The sequence below is a fragment of the Panulirus ornatus genome, chromosome 43, assembly GCF_036320965.1.
Source record: "Panulirus ornatus isolate Po-2019 chromosome 43, ASM3632096v1, whole genome shotgun sequence".
NCBI lineage: Eukaryota > Metazoa > Arthropoda > Malacostraca > Decapoda > Palinuridae > Panulirus > Panulirus ornatus.
This window is the reverse complement of record NC_092266.1, coordinates 8,370,025-8,396,026: the sequence shown is the minus strand read 5'-3', so window position 1 is coordinate 8,396,026 and position 26,002 is coordinate 8,370,025. Positions and strand designations below refer to the sequence as shown.

Sequence of the window (26,002 nt, the reverse complement as noted above, 5' to 3'; positions counted from 1 at the left end):
ATTTACTTTCTTACACTCTATCACACATCCCCACAACTCCTGCTTTAGGATAGTGCTTCTTCTTCCTTAGCTCCTGTCCTCTCGCCAACCCCTGACTTTTCCAAACCATTCTTTCCCTTTACCCTTGAGCTTCGTTTCAATCAGAGCCAGAACATCTAAGTTTCTTTCCTCAAACATACAACTCATCTCTCTTTTCTTCTCATCTTGGTTACATCGACACACATCTAAACACCTCAATCTGAGCCCCTCCCACCTCCTTTAGTTGCCTCCTATGACATGTGGGGAGTATGTGGGAAGTATTTTCTCCCTATCCCCAGGGATAATGATACATATCTAACAAAATATATATGAATAAACATGTATCTTCCAAATACGGTTTCAACATGCAAACCCTTAATAACAATTAAAAATCATCAAAACCTTAACATTACTGAAGGACATGAACTCTAAAGCCGGTATTTTACTGTACTTCTACTGATGGGGTATAAGTTAATGCTAAAGGAAACTGAAAACTTTCACAACTAGTGGTTCATTTTCTGCCGTTAAAGTGACGATACACATACGACATAAAAGGCAAAGGTTGCCCTTGCAAATGCCATGCAATTCTGTGGCTGGATAAGTGACAATATACAAAATGCATCATGAACTAAAATAATCTCCACTTGGAATGTGTTCTGCAAAATGCAAATTTAGGACCACATGTTTCATTTGACTCTTAAGAACAGAGGAGGGCACATACAAACTATATATACTTGAGTAACTGGCAACCTTAAGTAACTAACAAACCAAGATTTTTGGCCATTATATCCATTTATCATATAATTCATATAAGATGAAATATCTATATACTGTAAGTTATGGGCACATATCCAGGATTATGGGGGTAGCAAAGTGCATTTAAGAGTAAATGTGAATAAGAGCAAGGTTATTAGGTACAGTAGGGTTGAGGGTCAAGTCAATTGGGAGGTGAGTTTGAATGGAGAAAAACTGGAGGAAGTGAAGTGTTTTAGATATCTGGGAGTGGATCTGGCAGCGGATGGAACCATGGAAGCGGAAGTGGATCATAGGGTGGGGGAGGGGACGAAAATTCTGGGGGCCTTGAAGAATGTGTGGAAGTCGAGAACATTATCTCGGAAAGCAAAAATGGGTATGTTTGAAGGAATAGTGGTTCCAACAATGTTGTATGGTTGCGAGGCGTGGGCTATGGATAGAGTTGTGCGCAGGAGGATGGATGTGCTGGAAATGAGATGTTTGAGGACAATGTGTGGTGTGAGGTGGTTTGATCGAGTGAGTAACGTAAGGGTAAGAGAGATGTGTGGAAATAAAAAGAGCGTGGTTGAGAGAGCAGAAGAGGGTGTTTTGAAGTGGTTTGGGCACATGGAGAGGATGAGTGAGGAAAGATTGACCAAGAGGATATATGTGTCGGAGGTGGAGGGAACGAGGAGAAGAGGGAGACCAAATTGGAGGTGGAAAGATGGAGTGAAAAAGATTTTGTGTGATCGGGGCCTGAACATGCAGGAGGGTGAAAGGAGGGCAAGGAATAGAGTGAATTGGAGCGATGTGGTATACCGGGGTTGACGTGCTGTCAGTGGATTGAAGCAGGGCATGTGAAGTGTCTGGGGTAAACCATGGAAAGCTGTGTAGGTATGTATATTTGCGTGTGTGGACGTATGTATATACATGTGTATGGGGGGGGTGGTTGGGCCATTTCTTTCGTCTGTTTCCTTGCGCTACCTCGCAAACGCGGGAGACAGCGACAAAGTATAATAAATATAAATAATAATAACTGCCAGTATGAATGGAAAAAATGACCATATTCTATATGTATTATGGTAAAAATGCAACAATATCCTTAAACACAAGGGTAAGCATGGCTGGCAAACAAAATGTCACATCATTTGCTGGCAGTCCACTGATGCAAGGTTAAAAACAAAATCCTCAAAATATTATCATAAGACACTTTTGGGATGCAAATTTCATCACAAGGTGACTTAACTCAGAACAAAAATATAATCCAGGTGCTGCACTAAGCTAAAATACAGTTCAGTGGAACTCAATCTCTGCGGAGAGGTGTGTGCCACATTGACTACCTGCAAAGGAACACTTTTCCCCAAAGGAACACTGTTTCCTCTCCAGCTACAGGCCTATTGCTTTCCTAAACTACGATTCACCATTAATAACTTGAATAAGCACACTGTTTCCTCTCCAGCTACAGGCCTATTGCTTTCCTAAACTACGATTCACAATTAATAACTTGAATAAGCAATGTTTCAACAACATACGGTAAAATAATCAGTAGGTTTCTGAAGGCTTGGTTTTGTCAACACTAGCATAAACATCTCACTCATACGTTATGGTACGTGTTAACCCATGCATGTCATCACACATACATTCTATGTGCCATCTTCGCTAACTACCAAGAAACACTGTTTCCACGAAAGGAGCACTGCTTCCTCCCCAGCTACAGGCCTGTTGTTTTCCTAAAGTACAGTTCTCTGTTAATCACTCAAATAAGGAATGTTTCAATAATACAGTAAAATTATCAGTAAGCTTTCAAAGATAAATATAGATTGTTTTGTCAATATACCTTAACCCCTTCATAGCAAATGACTTGTACATAACGGTATATGTTAACTCATGCATCAGTCATCACACATACCTGAATTTGTCAATGAATTATGGGATGTTAAAAGTTGTGTACAATTGTTAATACTATTCATAAGTATTTCTGCGAGGTGTTGGCCTCACACCATAAGCCATTATACATACAGATCCCCCAGCTACAAAACCTCCATACTGGCAACATCACTTATTTGCAGAACACCTCAGTACTAATCCTAATACAAGATTAGTCCTGCATATGAGATGGAACTGCATCACTTTAGTACTGAATAAGTAAATTTCCATGTTCACTTTTAAGTACTTGTAAATAATAGAGTAAATGATAGAGCTGATAGAGATGCTCTGTGGAAGGTATTAAGAATATATGGTGTGGGAGGCAAGTTGTTAGAAGCAGTGAAAAGTTTTTATCGAGGATGTAAGGCATGTGTACGTGCAGGAAGAGAGGAAAGTGATTGGTTCTCAGTGAATGTGGGTTTGCGGCAGGGGTGTGTGATGTCTCCATGGTTGTTTAATTTGTTTATGGATGGGGTTGTTAGGGAGGTGAATGCAAGAGTTTTGGAAAGAGGAGCAAGTATGAAGTCTGTTGTGGATGAGAGAGCTTGGGAAGTGAGTCCGTTGTTGTTCGCTGATGATACAGTGCTGGTGGCTGATTCATGTGAGAAACTGCAGAAGCTGGTGACTGAGTTTGGTAAAGTGTGTGAAAGAAGAAAGTTAAGAGTAAATGTGAATAAGAGCAAGGTTATTAGGTACAGTAGGGTTGAGGGTCAAGTTAATTGGGAGGTAAGTTTGAATGGAGAAAAACTGGAGGAAGTGAAGTGTTTTAGATATCTGGGAGTGGATCTGGCAGCGGATGGAACCATGGAAGCGGAAGTGAATCATAGGGTGGGGGAGGGGGCGAAAATCCTGGGAGCCTTGAAGAATGTTTGGAAGTCGAGAACATTATCTCGGAAAGCAAAATTGGGTATGTTTGAAGGAATAGTGGTTCCAACAATGTTGTATGGTTGCGAGGCGTGGGCTATGGATAGAGTTGTGCGCAGGAGGGTGGATGTGCTGGAAATGAGATGTTTGAGGACAATGTGTGGTGTGGGGTGGTTTGATCGAGTAAGTAATGTAAGGGTAAGAGAGATGTGTGGAAATAAAAAGAGCATGGTTGAGAGAGCAGAAGAGGGTGTTTTGAAATGGTTTGGGCATATGGAGAGAATGAGTGAGGAAAGATTGGCCAAGAGGATATATGTGTCGGAGGTGGAGGGAACGAGGAGAAGTGGGAGACCAAATTGGAGGTGGAAAGATGGAGTGAAAAAGATTTTGAGTGATTGGGGCCTGAACATGCAGGAGGGTGAAAGGCGGGCAAGGAATAGAGTGAATTGGATCGATGTGGTATACCAGGGTTGATGTGCTATCAGTGGATTGAATCAGGGCATGTGAAGCATCTGGGGTAAACCATGGAAAGTTGTGTGGGGCCTGGATGTGGAAAGGGAGCTGTGGTTTCGGGCATTATTGCATGACAGCTAGAGACTGAGTGTGAACGAATGGGGCCTTTGTTGTCTTTTCCTAGCGCTACCTCGCACACATGAGGGGGGAGGGGGGATGGTATTCCATGTGTGGCGAGGTGGCGATGGAAATGAATAAAGGCAGACAGTGTGAATTGTGTGCATGGGTATATATGTATGTGTCTGTGTGTGTATATATATGTGTACATTGAGATGTATAGGTATGTATATTTGCGTGTGTGGAGGTGTATGTATATACATGTGTATGGGGGTGGGTTGGGCCATTTCTTTCGTCTGTTTCCTTGCGCTACCTCGCAAACGCGGGAGACAGCGACAAAGCAAAATAAAAATAAAAAAAAAAAAATAATAGATTACCAAATACCTTTCTTATTGTATTTGATATCAATTGCAGTTTCATCTCATTTCAAGAAAAAACTAGTAATGAAGTCTTTGTAGGCTAGCTTAGGCCTTGGCTACCATAAACAAAGGACTATTGATGGTGGTGGTGGTTGTTTTAAGAATAAAGTTAGATAAAGATTAAAATTCTTTGTGATTTCATTGTTCGATACATCAACTTAATATTCATTTAATTTCTTCTTTTGTGGACTCTTTACTGAACTATGCATTTCAGCCTCTTGGAAATGTTAGCCAAAAGTTTGTCTCAAAAAATCTGGTTAAACAGGTATATACAGTATGTACACAGCACATGTGAAACTCTCTTCCAGTAATAAACGAATGGGTAACAAAAAAGTAATTACATAAATGACAGCAATGAGATACATAAGGTATTAAAACTGCATTATCTGTACTCAGTGAACAAAACACATCAAAAAAAAACACACCTGGATAACGGCATTGTCCTAAAGAGTTTGAAAACGACTCAAATCATCACACTTCAAAAAGCAGGAATCAAAGCTATCCCAAAAATCTACCAGCCAATAGCACTAAGATAAAACATTATTATTTACTTCAATGGAATGTGAAAAATTAAATAATCTACGCAACTCACGAAAATATTGTTTCAAGAAGGGAAAATCATATCTTTCTTAGTTGCTTGATCATTATGATATAATTGTAGCACAAAAATTCTTTAGATGAGAATAACTATAATAAATGAAAGATGAACATACAATTTCGAAGTAAGATCATGCTCTCTACAATCCCTCAGTGTAAAAAGCTCACTTTCCAAGGAATTGTAGACACATCCCTAGTGTTTCTAACTCAGATACATCTGGGACCAACATACATACATGTCAAAATACAGTTTCTTATACAGTAAGGGTCTATAGAATCAAAAGTGCTAAGTGAATGTTTGATGTCAGGTGTCCTCAGGACAATCACTTTTCTAAAGACCTTGCATCTAGCATGAGGACATTAAAAAATGATTTCAACAGACCACAGGTCTTTGGTTCACGGTCTACTGCAAATACTTTGATGAAAATGGTACCAATGGATTCTTTACACTCTCAACAAGTGATACAGAGCACTTTTTCTCCACAATCTCCTTCCACTTACCTTGCCCAATTTACAAGAATTTACAACTGCAGGAGTGGGAGGTGCTGCACGTAAAATCTGGTAAACCTATAGAAGATGGCTACATGGGAAAATTGAGAGAAAATAATTATGCTGGAATCCTTACAATGTGGCATTCTAAGTTTTCTGAAAGTGGGTAGGGCTTTGAAATTATAAATAATATTGAGGCAAAATGCTTGAAATAACAGTTAAGAGTGTAAGTTATGCATTTATAACCTTTCATTCAAATCTAGCCAATAGTAAATAAACAGGTAGGATGCCTATGGCATCCCAACGTCATTTTCTAAAGTCGGCACATGTAGCACACGGATATCAGAGAAGCAACCATCCTGCTGATGGCTGACAAAAAACATTCACCCAGCACTTGTTCGGATCTTATACAATTTTACCTGGTTCATATATCTATAAATAATCTTAGCGAAGCTGTAATAAAACAAAAAAGTTTGCCAGTTGAGGTTAGAAATACCTATATTCTTTTATTTTAACGTTAATCCACTAAAAGTTGTCATGTGTTGTAATGTCTGAATCCAACCGAATCTAAGTTCTGCAATTATGTTAACCAAATTCCGACATCATAAAAAAATTACAGCTTGAATTACTAAGTCTGTGATCTGACCATACAGGGTCACAGTCTTATATCTCCATGGACATCTGAATTCACTGTTATCTTCCGTACTAAAGGGAATGTGGCACTTTAAAGAGAAGCACATGATTTTATAAAATTTCATTGATATGATAACCCATCAGACATCTGAATAATTGCTAAAATCAGGTTAAATCCATGTTTTTGATATTCAATGGTACTTCAAATCAATATATATATATATATATATATATATATATATATATATATATATATATATATATATATATATATATATATATATATATCAATTACCTCCACATTTTCCCTCTCTCATAACCCTAACACTAAAGATTTATCTCATCGAAAAATCGGTTTTAAGGATGAAAAACGAAAATCCCAAAATCTGAAACTACAGTGGCAAGAATGACTCCATAAGAACAGAGCACAAATCTTGATATTAGAATATGTGTATCCATCTTGTATAGAAATTATCTAAAATCCCACACACTACATATATGAATTTTAGAGAGTATAAGAAATTCAGTGGTGCCACTCTAGTTATAATCCATCAAACAGAACAGGAGCATCTGACCGTCAACTGATAAATTACCTTGTGCTTTCCTGAGCGAGTTCCAGTTTTATTCAATACCTCCTCAAGGAACTTTACAACTGTTGTCAGACTAGCTGGTTCAGAGGCTTAGGCTAAGTGAGGCGAGAGACTGATAATCCTTTTTTTGGAAAATTAGTGATACATTATCCGCCTTCCATGCCTTGTATGTCACTCCTGAGTTCCATGATTTGTTAATTACAATTAATAATGGATGGTTAAATTCTTCCTTGTCCTCCCTTAAGACTATGGGGCTAATTTCGTCAGGTCCTCATAATGTATTTGGCTGCACTTTCAATATCTGCTTATGAGAGCATACGTCATGTCGGAGAGACATGACACATATCTTCCAGATTTATGATCTTATGTTATAATTTTTGGAAATCGTTCTTGTCACTGTAAATTATCACTTATGGTGATGGAATTATCATTTCTCCATCTTATTTATTGATAAAGAATATCATCTCTGCAGTAGGGTTATGAAGGAAGGTAGTCAGGTGATTCTAGGGGTAAACAATGTGTTCAGAATTAGTACAAACTGAACACACGAGACCTCATGTACTAAATATATATATATGTATATATATATATATATATATATATATATATATATATATATATATATATATATATATATATATATATTTTTTTTTTATACGTTGTCGCTGTCTCCCGCGTTTGCGAGGTAGCGCAAGGAAACAGACGAAAGAAATGGCCCAACCCCCCCCCATACACATGTATATACATACGTCCACGCACGCAAATATACATACCTACACAGCTTTCCATGGTTTACCCCAGACGCTTCACATGCCTTGATTCAATCCACTGACAGCACGTCAACCCCGGTATACCACATCGCTCCAATTCACTCTATTCCTTGCCCTCCTTTCACCCTCCTGCATGTTCAGGCCCCGATCACACAAAATCTTTTTTACTCCATCTTTCCACCTCCAATTTGGTCTCCCTCTTCTCCTTGCTCCCTCCACCTCCGACACATATATCCTCTTGGTCAATCTTTCCTCACTCATCCTCTCCATGTGCCCAAACCACTTCAAAACACCCTCTTCTGCTCTCTCAACCACGCTCTTTTTATTTCCACACATCTCTCTTACCCTTACGTTACTCACTCGATCAAACCACCTCACACCACACATTGTCCTCAAATATCTCATTTCCAGCACATCCCTACTCCTGCGCACAACTCTATCCATAGCCCACGCCTCGCAACCATACAACATTGTTGGAACCACTATTCCTTCAAACATACCCATTTTTGCTTTCCGAGATAATGTTCTCGACTTCCACACATTCTTCAAGGCCCCCAGAATTTTCGCCCCCTCCCCCACCCTATGATCCACTTCCGCTTCCATGGTTCCATCTGCTGCCAGATCCACTCCCAGATATCTAAAACACTTCACTTCCTCCAGTTTTTCTCCATTCAAACTCACCTCCCAATTGACTTGACCCTCAACCCTACTGTACCTAATAACCTTGCTCTTATTCACATTTACTCTTAACTTTCTTCTTCCACACACTTTACCAAACTCAGTCACCAGCTTCTGCAGTTTCTCACATGAATCAGCCACCAGTGCTGTATCATCAGCGAACAACAACTGACTTACTTCCCAAGCTCTCTCATCCCCAACAGACTTCATACTTGCCCCTCTTTCCAAAACTCTTGCATTTACCTCCCTAACAACCCCATCCATAAACAAATTAAACAACCATGGAGACATCACACACCCCTGCCGCAAACCTACATTCACTGAGAACCAATCACTTTCCTCTCTTCCTACACTTACACATGCCTTACATCCTCGATAAAAACTTTTCACTGCTTCTAACAACTTTCCTCCCACACCATATATTCTTAATACCTTCCACAGAGCATCTCTATCAACTCTGTCATATGCCTTCTCCAGATCCATAAATGCTACATACAAATCCATTTGCTTTTCTAAGTATTTCTCACATACATTCTTCAAAGCAAACACCTGATCCACACATCCTCTACCACTTCTGAAACCACACTGCTCTTCCCCAATCTGATGCTCTGTACATGCCTTCACCCTCTCAATCAATACCCTCCCATATAATTTACCAGGAATACTCAACAAACTTTTTTTTTTCTTTTTTTTTTTTTTATACTTTGTCACTGTCTCCCGCGTTTGCGAGGTAGCGCAAGGAAACAGACGAAAGAAATGGCCCAACCCCCCCCATACACATGTATATACATACATCCACACACGCAAATATACATACCTACACAGCTTTCCATGGTTTACCCCAGACGCTTCACATGCCTTGATTCAATCCACTGACAGCACGTCAACCCCGGTATACCACATCGCTCCAATTCACTCTATTCCTTGCCCTCCTTTCACCCTTCTGCATGTTCAGGCCCCGATCACACAAAATCTTTTTCACTCCATCTTTCCACCTCCAATTTGGTCTCCCTCTTCTCCTTGCTCCCTCCACCTCCGACACATATATCCTCTTGGTCAATCTTTCCTCACTCATCCTCTCCATGTGCCCAAACCACTTCAAAACACCCTCTTCTGCTCTCTCAACCACGCTCTTTTTATTTCCACACATCTCTCTTACCCTTACGTTACTCACTCGATCAAACCACCTCACACCACACATTGTCCTCAAACATCTCATTTCCAGCACATCCATCCTCCTGCGCACAACTCTATCCATAGCCCACGCCTCGCAACCATACAACATTGTTGGAACCACTATTCCTTCAAACATACCCATTTTTGCTTTCCGAGATAATGTTCTCGACTTCCACACATTCTTCAAGGCTCCCAGAATTTTCGCCCCCCTCCCCCACCCTATGATCCACTTCCGCTTCCATGGTTCCATCCGCTGCCAGATCCACTCCCAGATATCTAAAACACTTCACTTCCTCCAGTTTTTCTCCAATCAAACTCACCTCCCAATTGACTTGACCCTCAACCCTACTGTACCTAATAACCTTGCTCTTATTCACATTTACTCTTAACTTTCTTCTTCACACACTTTACCAAACTCAGTCACCAGCTTCTGCAGTTTCTCACATGAATCAGCCACCAGCGCTGTATCATCAGCGAACAACAACTGACTCACTTCCCAAGCTCTCTCATCCCCAACAGACTTCATACTTGCCCCTCTTTCCAAAACTCTTGCATTTACCTCCCTAACAACCCCATCCATAAACAAATTAAACAACCATGGAGACATCACACACCCCTGCCGCAAACCTACATTCACTGAGAACCAATCACTTTCCTCTCTTCCTACACGTACACATGCCTTACATCCTCGATAAAAACTTTTCACTGCTTCTAACAACTTGCCTCCCACACCATATATTCTTAATACCTTCCACAGAGCATCTCTATCAACTCTTATCATATGCCTTCTCCAGATCCATAAATGCTACATACAAATCCATTTGCTTTTCTAAGTATTTCTCACATACATTCTTCAAAGCAAACACCTGATCCACACATCCTCTACCACTTCTGAAACCACACTGCTCTTCCCCAATCTGATGCTCTGTACATGCCTTCACCCTCTCAATCAATACCCTCCCATATAATTTACCAGGAATACTCAACAAACTTATACCTCTGTAATTTGAGCACTCACTCTTATCCCCTTTGCCTTTGTACAATGGCACTATGCACGCATTCCGCCAATCCTCAGGCACCTCACCATGAGTCATACATACATTAAATAACCTTACCAACCAGTCAACAATACAGTCACCCCCCTTTTTTAATAAATTCCACTGCAATACCATCCAAACCTGCTGCCTTGCCGGCTTTCATCTTCCGCAAAGCTTTTACTACCTCTTCTCTGTTTACCAAATCATTTTCCCTAACCCTCTCACTTTGCACACCACCTCGACCAAAACACCCTATATCTGCCACTCTATCATCAAACACATTCAACAAACCTTCAAAATACTCACTCCATCTCCTTCTCACATCACCACTACTTGTTATCACCTCCCCATTTGCGCCCTTCACTGAAGTTCCCATTTGCTCCCTTGTCTTACGCACTTTATTTACCTCCTTCCAGAACATCTTTTTATTCTCCCCAAAATTTAATGATACTCTCTCACCCCAACTCTCATTTGCCCTTTTTTTTCACCTCTTGCACCTTTCTCTTGACCTCCTGTCTCTTTCTTTTATACGTCTCCCACTCAATTTCATTTTTTCCCTGCAAAAATCGTCCAAATGCCTCTCTCTTCTCTTTCACTAATACTCTTACTTCTTCATCCCACCACTCACTACCCTTTCTAATCAACCCACCTCCCACTCTTCTCATGCCACAAGCATCTTTTGCGCAATCTATCACTGATTCCCTAAATACATCCCATTCCTCCCCCACTCCCCTTACTTCCATTGTTCTCACCTTTTTCCATTCTGTACTCAGTCTCTCCTGGTACTTCCTCACACAAGTCTCCTTCCCAAGCTCACTTACTCTCACCACCCTCTTCACCCCAACATTCACTCTTCTTTTCTGGAAACCCATACAAATCTTCACCTTAGCCTCCACAAGATAATGATCAGACATCCCTCCAGTTGCACCTCTCAGCACATTAACATCCAAAAGTCTCTCTTTCGCGCGCCTGTCAATCAACACATAATCCAATAACGCTCTCTGGCCATCTCTCCTACTTACATAAGTATACTTATGTATATCTCGCTTTTTAAACCAGGTATTCCCAATCATCAGTCCTTTTTCAGCACATAAATCTACAAGCTCTTCACCATTTCCATTTACAACACTGAACACCCCATGTATACCAATTATTCCCTCAACTGCCACATTACTCACCTTTGCATTCAAATCACCCAACACTATAACCCGGTCTCATGCATCAAAACCACTAACACACTCATTCAGCTGCTCCCAAAACACTTGCCTCTCATGATCTTTCTTCTCATGCCCAGGTGCATATGCACCAATAATCACCCATCTCTCTCCATCAACTTTCAGTTTTACCCATATTAATCGAGAATTTACTTTCTTACATTCTATCACATTATAATTTTATATATATATATATATATATATATATATATATATATTCTTTTTTTTTTTTTTTTTCATACTATTCGCTATTTCCCGCGATAGCGAGGTAGCGTTAAGAACAGAGGACTGGGCCTTTGAGGGAATATCCTCACCTGGCCCTCTTCTCTGTTCCTTCTTTTGGAAAATTAAAAAAGAAAAAAAAACGAGAGGGGAGGATTTCCAGCCCCCCGCTCCTTCCCTTTTAGTCGCCTTCTACGACACGCAGGGAATACGTGGGAAGTATTCTTTCTCCCTATCCCCAGGGAATATATATATATATATATATATATATATATATATACACATATATACATATACACATGTATATATATATATATATATATATATATATACATATATATACACATATACACATACATATATATATATATATATATATATATATACACATACACATATATATATATAATATATATATATCCACAAAGTATAAAAAAAAAAAAAAATATATATATATAATATATATACATATATACATATATATATATATATATATATATATATATATATATATATATATTTTTTCTTGCCGCTGTCTCCCGCGTTTGCGAGGTAGCGCAAGGAAACAGACGAAAGAAATAGCCCAACCCACCCCCATACACATGTATATACATACGTCCACACACGCAAATATACATACCTACACAGCTTTCCATGGTTTACCCCAGACGCTTCACATGCCTTGATTCAATCCACTGACAGCACGTCAACCCCGGTATACCACATCGCTCCAATTCACTCTATTCCTTGCCCTCCTTTCACCCTCCTGCATGTTCAGGCCCCGATCACACAAAATCTTTTTTACTCCATCTTTCCACCTCCAATTTGGTCTCCCTCTTCTCCTTGCTCCCTCCACCTCCGACACATATATCCTCTTGGTCAATCTTTCCTCACTCATCCTCTCCATGTGCCCAAACCACTTCAAAACACCCTCTTCTGCTCTCTCAACCACGCTCTTTTTATTTCCACACATCTCTCTTACCCTTACGTTACTCACTCGATCAAACCACCTCACACCACACATTGTCCTCAAATATCTCATTTCCAGCACATCCCTACTCCTGCGCACAACTCTATCCATAGCCCACGCCTCGCAACCATACAACATTGTTGGAACCACTATTCCTTCAAACATACCCATTTTTGCTTTCCGAGATAATGTTCTCGACTTCCACACATTCTTTATGGCTCCCAGAATTTTCGCCCCCCTCCCCCACCCTATGATCCACTTCCGCTTCCATGGTTCCATCTGCTGCCAGATCCACTCCCAGATATCTAAAACACTTCACTTCCTCCAGTTTTTCTCCATTCAAACTCACCTCCCAATTGACTTGACCCTCAACCCTACTGTACCTAATAACCTTGCTCTTATTCACATTTACTCTTAACTTTCTTCTTCCACACACTTTACCAAACTCAGTCACCAGCTTCTGCAGTTTCTCACATGAATCAGCCACCAGTGCTGTATCATCAGCGAACAACAACTGACTTACTTCCCAAGCTCTCTCATCCCCAACAGACTTCATACTTGCCCCTCTTTCCAAAACTCTTGCATTTACCTCCCTAACAACCCCATCCATAAACAAATTAAACAACCATGGAGACATCACACACCCCTGCCGCAAACCTACATTCACTGAGAACCAATCACTTTCCTCTCTTCCTACACGTACACATGCCTTACATCCTCGATAAAAACTTTTCACTGCTTCTAACAACTTTCCTCCCACACCATATATTCTTAATACCTTCCACAGAGCATCTCTATCAACTCTGTCATATGCCTTCTCCAGATCCATAAATGCTACATACAAATCCATTTGCTTTTCTAAGTATTTCTCACATACATTCTTCAAAGCAAACACCTGATCCACACATCCTCTACCACTTCTGAAACCACACTGCTCTTCCCCAATCTGATGCTCTGTACATGCCTTCACCCTCTCAATCAATACCCTCCCATATAATTTACCAGGAATACTCAACAAACTTTTTTTTTTCTTTTTTTTTATACTTTGTCGCTGTCTCCCGCGTTTGCGAGGTAGCGCAAGGAAACAGACGAAAGAAATGGCCCAACCCCCCCCATACACATGTATATACATACATCCACACACGCAAATATACATACCTACACAGCTTTCCATGGTTTACCCCAGACGCTTCACATGCCCTGCTTCAATCCACTGACAGCATGTCAACCCCGGTATACCACATCGCTCCAATTCACTCTATTCCTTGCCCTCCTTTCACCCTTCTGCATGTTCAGGCCCCGATCACACAAAATCTTTTTCACTCCATCTTTCCACCTCCAATTTGGTCTCCCTCTTCTCCTTGCTCCCTCCACCTCCGACACATATATCCTCTTGGTCAATCTTTCCTCACTCATCCTCTCCATGTGCCCAAACCACTTCAAAACACCCTCTTCTGCTCTCTCAACCACGCTCTTTTTATTTCCACACATCTCTCTTACCCTTACGTTACTCACTTGATCAAACCACCTCACACCACACATTGTCCTCAAACATCTCATTTCCAGCACATCCATCCTCCTGCGCACAACTCTATCCATAGCCCACGCCTCGCAACCATACAACATTGTTGGAACCACTATTCCTTCAAACATACCCATTTTTGCTTTCCGAGATAATGTTCTCGACTTCCACACATTCTTCAAGGCTCCCAGAATTTTCGCCCCCCTCCCCCACCCTATGATCCACTTCCGCTTCCATGGTTCCATCCGCTGCCAGATCCACTCCCAGATATCTAAAACACTTCACTTCCTCCAGTTTTTCTCCAATCAAACTCACCTCCCAATTGACTTGACCCTCAACCCTACTGTACCTAATAACCTTGCTCTTATTCACATTTACTCTTAACTTTCTTCTTTCACACACTTTACCAAACTCAGTCACCAGCTTCTGCAGTTTCTCACATGAATCAGCCACCAGCGCTGTATCATCAGCGAACAACAACTGACTCACTTCCCAAGCTCTCTCATCCCCAACAAACTTCATACTTGCCCCTCTTTCCAAAACTCTTGCATTTACCTCCCTAACAACCCCATCCATAAACAAATTAAACAACCATGGAGACATCACACACCCCTGCCGCAAACCTACATTCACTGAGAACCAATCACTTTCCTCTCTTCCTACACGTACACATGCCTTACATCCTCGATAAAAACTTTTCACTGCTTCTAACAACTTGCCTCCCACACCATATATTCTTAATACCTTCCACAGAGCATCTCTATCAACTCTTATCATATGCCTTCTCCAGATCCATAAATGCTACATACAAATCCATTTGCTTTTCTAAGTATTTCTCACATACATTCTTCAAAGCAAACACCTGATCCACACATCCTCTACCACTTCTGAAACCACACTGCTCTTCCCCAATCTGATGCTCTGTACATGCCTTCACCCTCTCAATCAATACCCTCCCATATAATTTACCAGGAATACTCAACAAACTTATACCTCTGTAATTTGAGCACTCACTCTTATCCCCTTTGCCTTTGTACAATGGCACTATGCACGCATTCCGCCAATCCTCAGGCACCTCACCATGAGTCATACATACATTAAATAACCTTACCAACCAGTCAACAATACAGTCACCCCCTTTTTTAATAAATTCCACTGCAATACCATCCAAACCTGCTGCCTTGCCGGCTTTCATCTTCCGCAAAGCTTTTACTACCTCTTCTCTGTTTACCAAATCATTTTCCCTAACCCTCTCACTTTGCACACCACCTCGACCAAAACACCCTATATCTGCCACTCTATCATCAAACACATTCAACAAACCTTCAAAATACTCACTCCATCTCCTTCTCACATCACCACTACTTGTTATCACCTCCCCATTTGCGCCCTTCACTGAAGTTCCCATTTGCTCCCTTGTCTTACGCACTTTATTTACCTCCTTCCAGAACATCTTTTTATTCTCCCCAAAATTTAATGATACTCTCTCACCCCAACTCTCATTTGCCCTTTTTTTCACCTCTTGCACCTTTCTCTTGACCTCCTGTCTCTTTCTTTTATACGTCTCCCACTCAATTTCATTTTTTCCCTGCAAAAATCGTCCAAATGCCTCTCTCTTCTCTTTCACTAATACTCTTACTTCTTCATCCCACCACTCACTACCCTTTCTAATCAACCCACCTCCCACTCTTCTCATGCCACAAGCATCTTTTGCGCAATCTATCACTGATTCCCTAAATACATCCCATTCCTCCCCCACTCCCCTTACTTCCATTGTTCTCACCTTTTTCCATTCTGTACTCAGTCTCTCCTGGTACTTCCTCACACAAGTCTCCTTCCCAAGCTCACTTACTCTCACCACCCTCTTCACCCCAACATTCACTCTTCTTTTCTGGAAACCCATACAAATCTTCACCTTAGCCTCCACAAGATAATGATCAGACATCCCTCCAGTTGCACCTCTCAGCACATTAACATCCAAAAGTCTCTCTTTCGCGCGCCTGTCAATCAACACATAATCCAATAACGCTCTCTGGCCATCTCTCCTACTTACATAAGTATACTTATGTATATCTCGCTTTTTAAACCAGGTATTCCCAATCATCAGTCCTTTTTCAGCACATAAATCTACAAGCTCTTCACCATTTCCATTTACAACACTGAACACCCCATGTATACCAATTATTCCCTCAACTGCCACATTACTCACCTTTGCATTCAAATCACCCAACACTATAACCCGGTCTCATGCATCAAAACCACTAACACACTCATTCAGCTGCTCCCAAAACACTTGCCTCTCATGATCTTTCTTCTCATGCCCAGGTGCATATGCACCAATAATCACCCATCTCTCTCCATCAACTTTCAGTTTTACCCATATTAATCGAGAATTTACTTTCTTACATTCTATCACATATATATATATATATATATATATATATATATATATATATATATATATATTCTTTTTTTTTTTTTTTTTTCATACTATTCGCTATTTCCCGCGATAGCGAGGTAGCGTTAAGAACAGAGGACTGGGCCTTTGAGGGAATATCCTCACCTGGCCCTCTTCTCTGTTCCTTCTTTTGGAAAATTAAAAAAGAAAAAAAACGAGAGGGGAGGATTTCCAGCCCCCCGCTCCCTTCCCTTTTAGTCGCCTTCTACGACACGCAGGGAATACGTGGGAAGTATTCTTTCTCCCCTATCCCCAGGGAATATATATATATATATATATATATATATATATATACACATATATACATATACACATGTATATATATATATATATATATATATATATACATATATATACACATATACACATACATATATATATATATATATATATATATATACACATACACATATATATATATATATATATATCCACAAAGTATAAAAAAAAAAAAAATATATATATATATATATATACATATATACATATATATATATATATATATATATATATATATATATATATTTTTTCTTGCCGCTGTCTCCCGCGTTTGCGAGGTAGCGCAAGGAAACAGACGAAAGAAATAGCCCAACCCACCCCCATACACATGTATATACATACGTCCACACACGCAAATATACATACCTACACAGCTTTCCATGGTTTACCCCAGACGCTTCACATGCCCTGATTCAATCCACTGACAGCACGTCAACCCCGGTATACCACATCGATCCAATTCATTCTATTCCTTGCCCTCCTTTCACCCTCCTGCATGTTCAGGCCCCGATCTCTCAAAATTTTTTTCACTCCATCTTTCCACCTCCAGTTTGGTCTCCCTCTTCTCCTCGTTCCCTTCACCTCCGACACATATATCCTCTTGGTCAATCTTTCCTCACTCATTCTCTCCATGTGCCCAAACCATTTCAAAACACCCTCTTCTGCTCTCTCACCCACACTCTTCCCATTACCACACATCTCTCTTACCTTTTCATTACTTACTCAATCAAACAACCTCACTCCACATATTGTCCTCAAACATCTCATTTCCAGCACATCCACCCTCCTCCGCATACTATCTATAGCCCACGCCTCGCAACCATATAACATTGTTGGAACCACTATTCCTTCAAACATACCCATTTTTGCTTTCCAAGTTAACATTCTTAACTTCCACACATTTTTTAACGCTCCCATAACGTTCACCTCCTCCCCACCCTATGATTCACTTCCGCTTCCATGGTTCCATCCACTGCCAAATCAACTCCCAGATATCTAAAACACTTCACTTCCTCCAGTTTTTCTCCTTTCAAACTTACCTCCCAATTAACTTGTCCCTCAACCCTACTGTACCTAATAACCTTGCTCTTATTCACATTTACTCTCACCTTTCTTCTCTCACACTTTACCAAACTTAGTCACCAGCTTCTGCAGTTTCTCATCCGAATCAGCCACCAGCGTTGTATCATCACCAAACAACAATTGACTCACTTCCCAAGCTCTCTCATTTACAACAGACTGCATACTTGCCCCTCCTTCCGAAACTCTTGCATTCACCTCCCTAACAACCCCATCCATAAACAAATTAAACAACCATGAAGACATCATGCACCCCTGCTGCAAACCAACATTCACATAGAACCAATCACTTTCCTCTCTTCCTACTCGTACACATGCCTTACATCCTCGATAAAAACTTTTCACTGCTTCTAACAACATGCCTCTCACACCCATATATATATATATATATATATATATATTTTTTTTTTACTTTGTCGGTCTCCCGCGTTTGCGAGGTAGCGCAAGGAAACAGACGAAAGAAATGGCCCAACCCCCCCCATACACATGTATATACATACGTCCACACACGCAAATATACATACCTACACAGCTTTCCATGGTTTACCCCAGACGCTTCACATGCCTTGATTCAATCCACTGACAGCACGTCAACCCCGGTATACCACATCGCTCCAATTCACTCTTTTCTTTGCCCTCCTTTCACCCTCCTGCATGTTCAGGCCCCGATCACACAAAATCTTTTTCACTCCATCTTTCCACCTCCAATTTGGTCTCCCTCTTCTCGTTCCCTCCACCTCCGACACATATATCCTCTTGGTCAATCTTTCCTCACTCATTCTCTCCATGTGACCAAACCACTTCAAAACACCCTCTTCTGCTCTCTCAACCATGCTCTTTTTATTTCCACACATCTCTCTTACCCTTACGTTACTTACTCGATCAAACCACCTCACACCACACATTGTCCTCAAACATCTCATTTCCAGCACATCCATCCTCCTGCGCACAACTCTATCCATAGCCCACGCCTCGCAACCATACAACATTGTTGGAACCACTATTCCTTCAAACATACCCATTTTTGCTTTCCAAGTTAACATTCTTAACTTCCACACATTTTTTAACGCTCCCAGAACGTTCACCTCCTCCCCACCCTATGATTCACTTCCGCTTCCATGGTTCCATCCACTGCCAAATCAACTCCCAGATATCTAAAACACTTCACTTCCTCCAGTTTTTCTCCTTTCAAACTTACCTCCCAATTAACTTGTCCCTCAACCCTACTGTACCTAATAACCTTGCTCTTATTCACATTTACTCTCACCTTTCTTCTCTCACACTTTACCAAACTCAGTCACCAGCTTCTGCAGTTTCTCACATGAATCAGCCACCAGCGCTGTATCATCAGCGAACAACAACTGACTCACTTCCCAAGCTCTCTCATCCCCAACAGACTTCATACTTGCCCCTCTTTCCAAAACTCTTGCATTCACCTCCCTAACAACCCCATCCATAAACAAATTAAACAACCATGGAGACATCACACACCCCTGCCGCAAACCTACATTCACTGAGAACCAATCACTTTCCTCTCTTCCTACACGTACACATGCCTTACATCCTCGATAAAAACTTTTCACTGCTTCTAACAACTTGCCTCCCACACCATATATTCTTAATACCTTCCACAGAGCATCTCTATCAACTCTATCATATGCCTTCTCCAGATCCATAAATGCTACATACAAATCCATTTGCTTTTCTAAGTATTTCTCACATACATTCTTCAAAGCAAACACCTGATCCACACATCCTCTACCACTTCTGAAACCACACCGCTCTTCCCCAATCTGATGCTCTGTACATGCCTTCACCCTCTCAATCAATACCCTCCCATATAATTTGCCAGGAATACTCAACAAACTTATACCTCTGTAATTTGAGCACTCACTCTTATCCCCTTTCCCTTTGTACAATGGCACTATGCACGCATTCCACCAATCCTCAGGCACCTCACCATGAGTCATACACACATTAAATAACCTTACCAACCAGTCAACAATACGGTCACCCCCTTTTTTAATAAATTCCACTGCAATACCATCCAAACCTGCTGCCTTGCCGGCTTTCATCTTCCGCAAAGCTTTTACTACCTCTTCTCTGTTTACCAACTCATTTTCCCTAACCCTCGCACTTTGCACACCACCTTGACCAAAACACCCTAAACTGCCACTCTATCATCAAACACATTCAACAAACCTTCAAAATACTCACTCCATCTCCTTCTCACATCACCACTACTTGTTATCACCTCCCCATTTGCGCCCTTCACTGAAGTTACCATTTGCTCCCTTGTCTTACGCACTTTATTTACCTCCTTCCAGAACATCTTTTTATTCTCCCTAAAATTTAATGATACTCTCTCACCCCAACTCTCATTTGCCCTTTTTTTCACCTCTTGCACCTTTCTCTTGACCTCCTGTCTCTTTCTTTTATACGTCTCCCACTCAATTTCATTTTTTCCCTGCAAAAATCGTCCAAATGCCTCTCTCTTCTCTTTCACTAATACTCTAACTTCTTCATCCCACCACTCACTACCCTTTCTAATCAACCCACCTCCCACTCTTCTCATGCCACAAGCATCTTTTGTGCAATCCATCACTGATTCCCTAAATACATCCCATTCCTCCCCCACTCCCCTTACTTCCATTGTTCTCACATATATATATATATATATATATATATATATATATATATATATATATATATATATATATATATATATATATATATATTATCCCTGGGGATAGGGGAGAAAGAATACTTCTCACGTATTCCCTGCGTGTCGTAGAAGGCGACTAAAAGGGAAGGGAGCGGGGGGCTGGAAATCCTCCCCTCTCGTTTTTAATTTTCCAAAAGAAGGAACAGAGAAGGGGGCTAAGTGAGGATATTCCCTCAAAGGCTCAGTCCTCTGTTCTTAACGCTACCTCGCTAACGCGGGAAATGGCGAATCGTGTGAAAAAAAAAAAAAATATATATATATATATATAAGGATAAGAGTGAGTGCTCAAATTACAGAGGTATAAGTTTGTTGAGTATTCCTGGTAAATTATATGGGAGGGTACTGATTGAGAGGGTGAAGGCATGTACAGAGCATCAGATTGGGGAAGAGCAGTGTGGTTTCAGAAGTGGTAGAGGATGTGTGGATCAGGTGTTTGCTTTGAAGAATGTATGTGAGAAATACTTAGAAAAGCAAATGGATTTGTATGTAGCATTTATGGATCTGGAGAAGGCATATGATAGAGTTGATAGAGATGCTCTGTGGAAGGTATTAAGAATATATGGTGTGGGAGGAAAGTTGTTAGAAGCAGTGAAAAGTTTTTATCGAGGATGTAAGGCATGTGTACGTGTAGGAAGAGAGGAAAGTGACTGGTTCTCAGTGAATGTAGGTTTGCGGCAGGGGTGTGTGATGTCTCCATGGTTGTTTAATTTGTTTATGGATGGGGTTGTTAGGGAGGTAAATGCAAGAGTTTTGGAAAGAGGGGCAAGTATGAAGTCTGTTGGGGATGAGAGAGCTTGGGAAGTGAGTCAGTTGTTGTTCGCTGATGATACAGTGCTGGTGGCTGATTCATGTGAGAAACTGCAGAAGCTGGTGACTGAGTTTGGAAAAGTGTGTGGAAGAAGAAAGTTAAGAGTAAATGTGAATAAGAGCAAGGTTATTAGGTACAGTAGGGTTGAGGGTCAAGTCAATTGGGAGGTGAGTTTGAATGGAGAAAAACTGGAGGAAGTGAAGTGTTTTAGATATCTGGGAGTGGATCTGGCAGCGGATGGAACCATGGAAGCAGAAGTGGATCATAGGGTGGGGGAGGGGGCGAAAATCCTGGGGGCCTTGAAGAATGTGTGGAAGTCGAGAACATTATCTCGGAAAGCAAAAATGGGTATGTTTGAAGGAATAGTGGTTCAAACAATGTTGTATGGTTGCGAGGCGTGGGCTATGGATAGAGTTGTGCGCAGGAGGATGGATGTGCTGGAAATGAGATGTTTGAGGATAATGTGTGGTGTGAGGTGGTTTGATCGAGTGAGTAACGTAAGGGTAAGAGAGATGTGTGGAAATAAAAAGAGCGTGGTTGAGAGAGCAGAAGAGGGTGTTTTGAAGTGGTTTGGGCACATGGAGAGGATGAGTGAGGAAAGATTGACCAAGAGGATATATGTGTCGGAGGTGGAGGGAACAAGGAGAAGAGGGAGACCAAATTTGAGGTGGAAAGATGGAGTGAAAAAGATTTTGTGTGATCGGGGCCTGAACATGCAGGAGGGTGAAAGGAGGGCAAGGAATAGAGTGAATTGGAGCGATGTGGTATACCGGGGTTGACGTGCTGTCAGTGGATTGAAGCAGGGCATGTGAAGCGTCTGGGGTAAACCATGGAAAGCTGTGTAGGTATGTATATTTGCGTGTGTGGACGTATGTATATACATGTGTATGGGGGGGGGGGTTGGGCCATTTCTTTCGTCTGTTTCCTTGCGCTACCTCGCAGACGCGGGAGACAGCGACAAAGTATAATAAATAAATAAATAAATAAGTTTGTTGAGTATTCCTGGTAAATTATATGGGAGGGTATTGATTGAGAGGGTGAAGGCATGTACAGAGTATCAGATTGGGGAAGAGCAGTGTAGTTTCAGAAGTGGTAGAGGATGTGTGGATCAGGTGTTTGCTTTGAAGAATGTATGTGAGAAATACTTAGAAAAGCATATGGATTTGTATGTAGCATTTATGGATCTGGAGAAGGCATATGATAGAGTTGATAGAGATGCTCTGTGGAAGGTATCAAGAATATATGGTGTGGGAGGCAAGTTGTTAGAAGCAGTGAAAAGTTTTTATCGAGGATGTAAGGCATGTGTACGTGTAGGAAGAGAGGAAAGTGATTGGTTCTCAGTGAATGTAGGTTTGCGGCAGGGGTGTGTGATGTCTCCATGGTTGTTTAATTTGTTTATGGATGGGGTTGTTAGGGAGGTGAATGCAAGAGTTTTGGAAAGAGGGGCAAGTATGAAGTCTGTTGGGGATGAGAGAGCTTGGGAAGTGAGTCAGTTGTTGTTCGCTGATGATACAGCGCTGGTGGCTGATTCATGTGAGAAACTGCAGAAGCTGGTGACTGAGTTTGGTAAAGTGTGTGAAAGAAGAAAGTTAAGAGTAAATGTGAATAAGAGCAAGGTTATTAGGTACAGTAGGGTTGAGGGTCAAGTCAATTGGGAGGTAAGTTTGAATGGAGAAAAACTGGAGGAAGTAAAGTGTTTTAGATATCTGGGAGTGGATCTGGCAGCGGATGGAACCATGGAAGCAGAAGTGGATCATAGGGTGGGGGAGGGGGCGAAAATCCTGGGAGCCTTGAAGAATGTGTGGAAGTCGAGAACATTATCTCGGGAAGCAAAAATGGGTATGTTTGAAGGAATAGTGGTTCCAACAATGTTGTATGGTTGCGAGGCGTGGGCTATGGATAGAGTTGTGCGCAGGAGGATGGATGCGCTGGAAATGAGATGTTTGAGGACAATGTGTGGTGTGAGGTGGTTTGATCGAGTAAGTAACGTAAGGGTAAGAGAGATGTGTGGAAATAAAAAGAGCGTGGTTGAGAGAGCAGAAGAGGGTGTTTTGAAATCGTTTGGGCACATGGAGAGGATGAGTGAGGAAAGATTGACCAAGAGGATATATGTGTCGGAGGTGGAGGGAACAAGGAGAAGAGGGAGACCAAATTGGAGGTGGAAAGATGGAGTGAAAAAGATTTTGTGTGATCGGGGCCTGAACATGCAGGAGGGTGAAAGGAGGGCAAGGAATAGAGTGAATTGGATCGATGTGGTATACCGGAGTTGACGTGCTGTCAGTGGATTGAATCAGGGCATGTGAAACGTCTGGGGTAAACCATGGAAAGTTGTGTAGGTATGTATATTTGCGTGTGTGGACGTGTATGTATATACATGTGTATGGGGGGGGTTGGGCCATTTCTTTCGTCTATTTCCTTGCGCTACCTCGCAAACGCGGGAGACAGCGACAAAGGAAAAAAAAAAATCTTCATAAATATCAAAACTCACCTACCAGCCAATAAAACCTATGAAAACTTCTAACGTGACAGAATCAGAATTCCAATGGTGCTATTTTCATCCAATTACAAGATTTACAATAAATACGTCGACCGTAAACATGACCAAAACATCAGGTCTGCAGACAGTCAAATTAAAATTATTTACCATAAACGTTTTCCCTCAGGAATACGAAACCAATTATCAAAGACAGTAACCCATTACTCATGCATACATCTAGTATCCCATTACTCATGCATACATCTAGTATCCCATTACTCATGCATACATCTAGTATCCCATTACTCATGCATACTTCAATCTAGACAAAGTTTGTTCATATATTCTCAATCCTAATGTCAATATAATTCACATCCATCATAAACTTACACCAAACCAGAACCGAGTTTCCTGCTTATACTGGTGATATATATTCTACACAACTGAGACAATGAAGATTTCTTTACTAAATCAATTAGAAGAGCCACAAATCTACATTATTGGGTCTACTAACTTTTTCAATCCAGGATCTTCAACGCCTTTTAATTTCAAAGAACCTTTGGCAGCGAAGTATTCTTCAGCCACCATCTTGTTTGTTTATATTATGATGTCGTCGCAACAGAACATTTCTAATGGTTCTCATTCAAGACAAATTCTTAATTATATATAATACCCTCCACACCATGATTTCTTATTAAACATCTAATTTGGAGAAATGATATATATTAAATACTAATTTGAAGAGAGGTGATAGCCAGATGTTTTTCCTCACACCGAATTTAAAGTTTATTCATCATTAAGCTTGTTAATGAAATTGAGATTTCTTCTCGTAATTAAGTTGTTTCTTTCATAATTATGAAGAATTTGATTATCAACAAAGCTGATTATCTCTTAACTACGAAAATTGCCTTACACTTAATTACCGAATCTTGCAATGTCACATGACAATGGTTAGACCTTTCTCTTCTGCATACAAGGAAACATATGTTATGTTCATTAAAATTTGATATAAAGTTTTCCTATCTTGAAAACTTGATAACAAGTTTTCAGATAAAGAAAGTTGGTGACCGAGATTGATATTGTGTGAAAGAAGAAAGTTGAGAGTAAATGTGAATAAGAGCAAGGTAATTAGGTACAGTAGGGTTGAGGGTCAAGTCAACTGGGAATTAAGTTTGAATGGAGAAAAACTGGAGGAAGTGAAGTGTTTTAGATATCTGGGAGTGGATCTGGCAGCGGATGGAACCATGGAAGCGGAAGTGAATCATAGGGTGGGGGAGGGGGCGAAAATCCTGGGAGCACTGAAGAATGTGTGGAAGTCGAGAACATTATCTCGGAAAGCAAAAATGGGTATGTTTGAAGGAATAGTGGTTCCAACAATGTTATATGGTTGCGAGGCGTGGGCTATAAAATAGAGTTGTGCGGAGGAGGGTGGATGTGCTGGAAATGAGATGTTTGAGGACAATATGTGGTGTGAGGTGGTTTGATCGAGTAAGTAATAATAGGGTAAGAGAGATGTGTGGTAATAAAAAGAGTGTGGTTGAGAGAACATAAGAGGGTGTGTTGAAATGGTTTGGTCACATGGAGAGAATGAGTGAGGAAAGGTTGGCAAAGAGGATATATGTGTCAGAGGTGGAGGGAATGAGGAGAAGTGGGAGACCAAAGTGGAGGTGGAAAGATGGACTTAAAAATGATTTTGAGTGAATAAGGCTGGGATATGCAGGAGGGTGAAAGGCATGCACGGAATAGTGA

General features: G+C 40.9%; 1 protein-coding gene across 1 annotated transcript in view; it reads right to left on the bottom strand.

Moving 5' to 3' along the window:
* LOC139762299 (protein FAM32A) overlaps positions 1-24,912 on the bottom strand; it is a 53,781-nt gene extending 28,869 nt beyond the window's left edge. Inside the window, exon 1 of the mRNA XM_071686896.1 lies at positions 24,768-24,912. Within this exon, the coding sequence (XP_071542997.1) occupies positions 24,768-24,841 (74 nt within the window). The 5' untranslated portion in view covers positions 24,842-24,912. The remainder of the gene's footprint in view (positions 1-24,767) is intronic.
* Positions 24,913-26,002: the final 1,090 nt, after the last annotated feature.